Source organism: Urtica dioica, chromosome 2 (assembly GCF_054948205.1).
Source record: "Urtica dioica subsp. dioica isolate 48M chromosome 2, U.dioica_male_clone48M_v1_H2, whole genome shotgun sequence".
NCBI lineage: Eukaryota > Viridiplantae > Streptophyta > Magnoliopsida > Rosales > Urticaceae > Urtica > Urtica dioica.
Genome location: NC_142757.1, coordinates 41,787,112 through 41,795,380, shown reverse-complemented (window position 1 = coordinate 41,795,380; position 8,269 = coordinate 41,787,112). Strand labels below are relative to the sequence as shown.

The following is an 8,269-nucleotide window of genomic DNA, read 5'->3' as shown; positions in this document are numbered from 1 at the left end:
CGGCGATGAGTACTTCTCTCCGCGGTGAGACAGTTACCAAAAACAATTATTAATCTCGCGACAGCGTGAAGTATACGTTGCCGCAACGAGAACCTTCTACAACGGTTAAGTGTCGTTGTGAAAGGTTCTGGAAAAATTTCTCTGTGACGAAGTGTATTCATTGCCCACTACTACAAAATTGATTTTCTGATGCGCAAGACTATCAGATGCGACTAGTCGCATCTAAATAACTTTTAGATGCGACTAGTCGCATCGGATAGTCAATCAGAAGCCGAAAAAATTCGCTCAAATTGTCTTTTGATTTTGACAATCCGATGCGACAAAGTCGCACCTGAAAATATGTTGAAACTTTCAGGTGCGACTTTGTCGCATCAGATAGTTTTAAATTTTTAGGCGGGCCTCATCTCCCCCTCTTTTATTTCATTAATCTGACGTGACGAATGAAATTTTTATTTTTTTTTATTATATTCCGGTGCGACTAGTCGCATCGGTAGAGGCATCAGGTGCGACTAGTCGCACCTGAAGAGTTATCAGGTGCGATTAAGTCGCACCTGATTATTAGGGTTTGTTTAAAAACCCAGGTCGACTCTTCTTCTCCGTAGCCGCTGAAACTTTTGTAAACTCGTTTTTCTCTCTCCCTCTCTGCGAACTTCTCTTCTCCGGTTGTAAACTCATTAGCCGACTCCACATCCATCTCCTCCGTCCCTCTCTTCTCCGACTATTCCTTCGCCTAAGAACACTTCGCCGACCACCACCGGACCACCACAAGCGCCCGTCTCAGGTTCCGCTGCCTCAGCCGGCCACCGGACCACCACAAGCTCCCGCTCCGACATCCTCAGTCACCGGACCACCAGGTTATCTCTCTCTCTCTCTCTCTCTCTCTCTCTCTCTCTCTCTCTCTCTTTCACTCTATCTCTGGCTCTGTCTTTCTCTCACTAATTTTCTCTGTTTCATCAGCCGGAGCTGCGCCAGCTCCGCCGCCGTCGCTGCTCCATCTCCGACAGCGCCTCAGCCACTGGACCTCACCGTCTCTGCCGTCCCTCCTGAATCTCCGACGCAAGGTTAGTGTTTTTTTTTCATGTTTAAGTATATATATATGTATATACATTACTAATTAATATATGTATATATGTGTAATAATATATGTATATATATATATGTGTGTTTGTATGTATATATTATAGTATTGTATATTGTGTTAAGTAATTTTATTTGGATTAGTTTAATTTAATGTGTAACTTAATTAGTATTAATTTGATAATTAATTTAACATGTTTAGTAATTTGGTTAAGTTTAATAATTCTATTAGTTTAGGTTAAAAGTTTAAATTGATTGTAAATTAGTTAGTATTAATATGATAATTTCACATGTTTAATAATGTGAGTAGTTTATATTAGGTTAAAATTATGTTTTAATTGTTTTTTGACATGTTTTAATTGTTTTTTGACATGTTTTTTGACTTTTAATTAATTTAGATTAATTGTAAGTAAAATATTATTACCTAGAAATTGTAACTAGTTTAATAATTACATTTATGTTGCTTAGTTTATAATTAGTTAATTAATCTGTGATAAGTTTGTGTAGTTGATTTAACATGTAATTAATGAAATTGTAATTTAAATAAGAAAAATAGTTTTGTGACATGCTTTGATAGTTTGTGACATGTTTTGATAGTTTGTGATATTTTGTTTATTTCGGTTTTTCATTTATAAATGTTGTGATCGAACCACGGAGGTTCGGTTTAGGGCTGAGCTAATTTATAGGATAGTTCTGGATGGTTTGTGTATGTTTTTAAATAATTTTGCAGGCTTTTGGTTTGTCAGTAGAATAGGGGAAACTCTGCCGAAATTTCGGTAGAGTTTCGAATTAATTAGTCTAAAAACTCCCAACTTATTCAATCCGAGCTCAAAATAACATACAATTCATAATCTCTCTTTCATTTTGTTCTTCGTCGTCCTTTATCAATAACTCTTCAAAACTTTCATTTCTCGCTCTCATTCAGCGAAATGTCCAATCCAAGTAGAGATTGGATCACGGAGAATAATCGGGTGACATTGCATCATTTTGTTCTTCGTCGTCCTTTATCAATAACTCTTCAAAACTTTCATTTCTCGCTCTCATTCAGCGAAATGTCCAATCCAAGTAGAGATTGGATCACAGAGAATAATCGGGTGACATTGCAGTACAAAACCGGTGTTAACGAGTTTATTCGCGCTGCAAGAATATTCCCTAACGAAAATGGAAAATATCGGTGTCCTTGCAAACCTTGCAACAATGTGAGATGGCAGGACGTCGGGGTTGTCAGTAATCATTTTCTGAACAAGGGGTTTACCCCAGGCTACACAAAATGGTATCATCACGGCGAGCTCGAGCGTGTCGTCCTTCCTCATGAAGAAGATTCCATCGGAGGAGCAGATCAGAGAGGAATAGGAGGATTGCACGGTGCTGTGGAGGATATCAGGGATCACGAGGATTTCGACGATGCTACGGAGCCGACCCAGAGCGAGGTGCGTGCAGAGGAGCAAGTGGAAGACCTCTTCGCCGAGTTGGAAGCAGAATTGTACCCTGGATGCAAAGAGTTTTCTTCTTTGTCGTTCTTGGTTTCGTTGATGCACCTCAAAGTCATGAACCATTGGACGAACAAGTCGTTCACATAACTCTTGCAGCTCTTGAAGAAGTCTCATCCTCGTGGTAATCGAATTCCGGAGAAGCATTACGAGGCAAAGGCGAAGCTGAAGCGTTTTGGCATGGGATACGAGATGATCGATGCGTGTATTAATGACTGTGTCCTATTTCGAAAAGATCTCGCGGAAGTCGACGTGTGCCCAGTATGCAACGAGAGCAGATTGAAGCCAACTGGGAAAATGATACCGCAAAAGATTTTGCGATATTTTCCCCTGAAAGATCGATTGAAGCGGTTGTACGCGTCTCGACACACGTCGCTTCTGATGCAGTGGCACGAAAGAGATCGCGTCAGGGAAGTTGGTGTTCTACGACATCCTGCGGATGGTACGACATGGAAAAACCTGGACGAGAGATACCCAGGCTTTGCTGCAGAGCCTCGAAACGTGCGGCTTGGACTAGCTGCGGATGGATTCAATCCGTTTGGAGAAATGAGTCTATCGTACAGCATGTGGCCTGTGGTACTAACTGCGTACAATTTGCCGCCTTGGTTGTGCATGAAGAAAGAGTACTTGATGCTGACGCTTTTGATCCCGGGGCCTCACTCACCAGGAAAGGACATGAACGTGTTCTTGCAGCCAGTTGTCGAAGAGCTGAAAGAACTGTGGGAGACCGGATTCCGCGTTCGAGATGGCGCCAACGATGAAGTGTTTCGATTGCGTGCCGTGCTACTCTGGACGATTAAAGATTTTCCGGCTCGATCCTATTTATCGGGATGGAGTGGCCAAGGGTATCTCGCTTGCCCGACGTGCAATCTTGACACGCCGTCTTTGAAAGTCAGAAACAGGATCGTCTACTACGACCATCGTCGATTCTTGCGTACGCGTCATCGATTGAGAAAAAGCACCGATCACTACAAGGATCGCCACGAGAAACACAGTAAACCCGAGAAGTTGACTTCGCAAGACATACTCACTCAGTTGGCTAGTGTGTCTTGTACGACAACTGGCAAACATGCTGGCTCCGTGGGCAGAAAACGAAAGTGAGCAGAGTGCGAACTAAATTGGGCCAAGAATAGCATCTTTTACGAGTTGCCGTACTGGTCAGATTTGGAGTTGAAGCATAACATGGACTTCATGCGCATAGAGAAGAACGTGTGCGAGAATCTTCTCGGAACCATGCTAAGCTTAGAAAAGAAGAACTACGATACGGATAAGGCGAAGTTTGATTTGATGAACTTGGACATCAAGACCGCTCTCCACTTGAAAAAACAAGGGGATTCGTGGTACAAACCGCGAGCATCGTACACCTTAACCCTTGATCAGAGGCAGCGATTTACCGAGTTCCTCCAATATGTGAGGTTTGTTAATAATAAAATCCGTGGTGCCGTCCACGTTTTTTTTAAATAGAAAACTAATATTTATTTACTAATATTGTTCACATCTTACAGGATGTCAGATGCAGGTGGAGATGAGTCTCCGTTACACCGTTCAGGAGCAGGGGGAGATGAGTCTCCGCTAGAGACACCGGGTTCCCAAGTTCCTAAGAAAACAAGGGGACCAACAACCGGCTCTACTTCGCCAAAAGCAGCGCTTGGGGTACCCGATGCGAAAGTTGTTAGGTATGACCCAATCAACCAAACCTTCTACCAGGACGTAAGGAAAACAATAAAAAAAGGTAGGAGTATTCAACAATCGCGTCGGCGCTTTGGTGAAAGTCCATATCCCGGTCACACTTCGTGATTGGAACGAAGTGACGCCCCAGATGTTGGGCAATATTCTGAGCGCACTTCATTCCGAGTACACTTTCGTGTACAAGGATGATGAGACCGAGGAGCTGCTTTAGGCGGATTGCTTTCCTCATCAGATTGACCAGACTATCATTCGCGATGCAAAGCGAAATGAGGCGCAACCAAAAGTCTAGATTATCAGGGACTTTCTTAGGCAAATGTTGTGGGCAAATAAATGTCGCCAAGAAAGAAATCCCAAAAGGATATCAAAAAGACGATTGGGAGAAGGTGATAGAGGAGTTCGCAACTGACGATTGGAAGGTAATGTATAATTAAAAAAAAATATGTTATTTTCTATGAAATCGAATTATAACGCAATTTAATATGTGCAGAAAAAGTCTACTCGCAACAGGGACAATTCAAAGAACAAGAAAACGAAGTCCACACAAGGGTCGATTTCTTTCTTGGCTCATCGACATTTGAACGTAAGTTTATTCTAATTTTGTAATATATTTTTTTGCAATAAATACATTACTCATATTTTCATAAGAACTGCAGAGTAGGGAAGATGGGACTTTGGCCTCGGCGTTAAACACGTGGGAGAAAAAACATCAAGATGATCAAGGCAATTGGACGACAGATTGGGCGCAACAAGCATTTGTAAGTTGCTTGTGTTAATTACTTAATAATCAAGTTTCGATAATCTTAATAATTTTTTTAACATATGTTTGAAGGCGCGAATTATGACTCAAGTCGAGGATATTCAGCGACAAGCAGCGGAGTCAGGCCAAACGTTTGACATAGACCAGGCGGAGCAGTACGCGATTGATACTGTTCTCGGGCAACGTCGAGATTGGTATGTCGGGATAGGTCCCTCGATCCCGAGATCCTCGTATCTCTTGGCTCAGGCTCAGGACGACAGCTCGTCATCAGGTTCTTCATCGAGGCGCGTTCCAGATCCAGTGGTTAGTGAGCTACAAGCAGCGTTGGCCGCACAACAGGCCGCAATGGAAGAGATGAGGCGTGAGCAACGAGATCCGATGGAGGCGTTTCAGCGACAGTTCTTTGCCTACATACAGCATCATCCGTCTCCCATGCAGACATCCCCCGCGATGATGCACCCTGGGACAACGCCGCCATCAGCTTCAACGCCGAATGTTCAGACGCCGCCATCCGCTTCAATGCCGAATGCTCAAACACCGCCACTAGCTTCAATGCCGAATGCTCAGACGCCAAATTCGATAGAATTTCAGCGACATCGTTCGAGCGGCAGCGCACGAGGAAGATCTGGCGGAAGAGTAGGCCGTGCATTCAAGAATTGGAAGACTTCGAGTGAAAAAGGGAAACAAAAGGAATAGATTGTAATTTTTTTTATTTTATTGAACGTAAATTATCAAATTTTATGAATTTAATATTAGAATTTCTATTAAATTATTTATATAATTATTCTAATTAATATAATATATTTATTATTATTAAAATTATTTATTTAATTTAACAAAAAAAGTATTTAATTATCAACATTTTTATTTAATATAGGCTGATTCTATTAAAATCAGCATTAAAAAAAAAAACTACAAACAATCAGGTGCGACTAGTCGCATCTGATACCTTCGCGGGAAAATATCAGATGCGACTAGTCGCATCTGATTGTACTGTAACCTGCCAAAATATTAGGCGGGGAAATACTATCAGATGCGACTAGTCGCATCTGATACTTTTCCCGCGAAGGTATCAGATGCGACTAGTCACACCTGATTGTATATATCCCGCTTTAATATCTTATTTTGGAGTATAATTAGGTGCGACTTTTGGTGCGAGAAGTCGCACCTAAACTGACACACCTGATAGTGATGACTTTCAGGTGCGACTTGTCGCACCTAAAAGCATCAGGTGCAGACTTTCAGATGCGACTTTGTCGCATCTAAAGTCGCACCTGATGATACTTTCTGGTGCGACTATGGTGCTTTCAGGTGCGACTTTTGTCGCACCTGATGCACTATTTTGTACTAGTGGCCACGGCGACAACCCGATAAAAATTAATGATCAAGTACAATAGGAAAATTTCATTTTTTTTCTCACTTTTACTCAGACCCAAACCTCTCTCTCTCTGTTTTGATAGACTTTGTGCAGATCTCGCCGCCCAAATTCTTCGCCGCATCCTCGCCACCGATCTTCTTCGCCACGTCCTCGGTGCAGTGACCACATCTCGCCACCACTCGCCGCCAGACTCTCTCGGCCCCATTATCTCTCTCTCTCTCTCTCTCTCAGTCCCACCGCCACTTTTTCTCTCTCACCGTCTCTCTCTTGCTCTCTCTCCCACACAACTTAAAGGTATGATTTTCTATAGTGGTTAGCTTGAATTTTATAGTGTTTTCCGAATTTGTATCAGCTTTTTGTATGAGCTTTTTGTATGAGTTTTCATTTCACAGTATGTATTGATACACGAATTTAAGGTTTTGTTTATCATTAGCTTGATTAATTCAGGAATTAAGGGTTTTGATATGTGTTTTTGTGTAGATTTGTATTAGCATTAAACAATTTTTAGAATTTGATGTTGAAATTGAGTTGTAGATTGACATTAAGATGGATTTGTGGTAAATTTGAGGTTTAAATAGAGTTTTTGTAAAATAAATTAGTTTTAGTTTGTAATTTAGTTTGTTTTATGTTGAAATTAGTGTGAGACGTATAGGTTTTTGGTGGAAAATATTTTAATATATAAGCAAAATATATGTTAAGAGTTTGATTTAAAAGAGAAGTTGAAATCAGTGTGATAATATGTTTTAAATTTATTAGCTGGGTTGTGTTAGAATTTTGTTTTGAATGGGTTAAAAAATATAATACTTTTGTTTGAATTGAGTTTGAAATTAGAATGATAATTCGATATTTGTGATTGAATTATTTATGACTTTGTTTAATTAGGTGAAAAATTGTTCAATAAAAACGCATGCAGGTATCACAGCGACGCCCAGCTCTTCTGGACAACCTTTTAAAAAATCCAAGCGGGCTCGTCAACCATCACGCGAACCCGAAGTGGATTATAATATTCGGATATTTAGTACCAAGGCCTCTGGGAACGCTATGACATTCTCGCGATACGTAGTCCGATCCTTGAGCAGGGGATTGAAGGTCAGCAGAAACACGACAGTAGGAGCGCAAATCCACAACACTACCGAAGGTCATTCTTGGAAGAAATTTTATACCACACCCAAGACAAAAAGAACATCATGCTCATGTACGAGTTATACGCGAACATACCGGATAATGAGGGAGATATGGTTAGGGTCCAGGGTACATAGGGCGACTGTAGTGTCCCAGCCATCAACGATTTGCTATCGGCACCGAATGTGGATTGCGACAATGTGGATTACCAGAGGTGGTTAAGACGTCATGACCACGATGAAATGGTGAGGTTGTTGACGATCCCATGACAGGACTGGAGAATGGACAAAGGAAAGAGATTCCTCCATCATGATCCATTGAACAAGTTCAGAAAAACTTGGATTTATTTTGTTCGCTCTCGTCTCTTTTTGATCAGTCACTTCACCCATCTCGATAAGGATCATGTCAATGTCTTGTACTGTGTCGTTCATGGAGAATCTATCAATTTCGATCGATTCATCTACAATTGGAGAAAGAGTAACGATTATACTAATAAACGACACGATTTACCGTATCAATCAATTATCTACGGCCCATGTCTATGAGTTGGTGTAGGAGGCTCAAAAATAGACACAATCAAGAAGATTCTGAACCCTATTGATGATGCAACGATCAAGCATACAAAATAAAAGAGGTAGAAGAGGAGGAAGAGAAGAAATCACCACTCAACGAGCCCGTATTTCGTCTACAAGCACCTTCGGTGATTGAACCTGCCACCGTCGACTACATTGCTCACGACGTCCACTATCTCGTCCG

The 8,269-nt window shown here is 41.4% G+C and overlaps 1 protein-coding gene across 1 annotated transcript; it reads left to right on the top strand.

Annotated features, from left to right (window-relative positions):
- Positions 1 to 4,522: 4,522 nt before the first annotated feature.
- On the top strand, positions 4,523 to 7,650 carry LOC149404805 (uncharacterized). The gene is made up of 5 exons (XM_089603692.1): positions 4,523 to 4,672; positions 4,744 to 4,836; positions 4,910 to 5,011; positions 5,086 to 5,316; positions 7,471 to 7,650. The coding sequence occupies exons 1-5, from the start codon at positions 4,523 to 4,525 to the stop codon at positions 7,648 to 7,650; spliced, it is 756 nt and encodes a 251-aa protein (XP_089459818.1).
- The last annotated feature ends 619 nt before the right edge of the window (positions 7,651 to 8,269 follow it).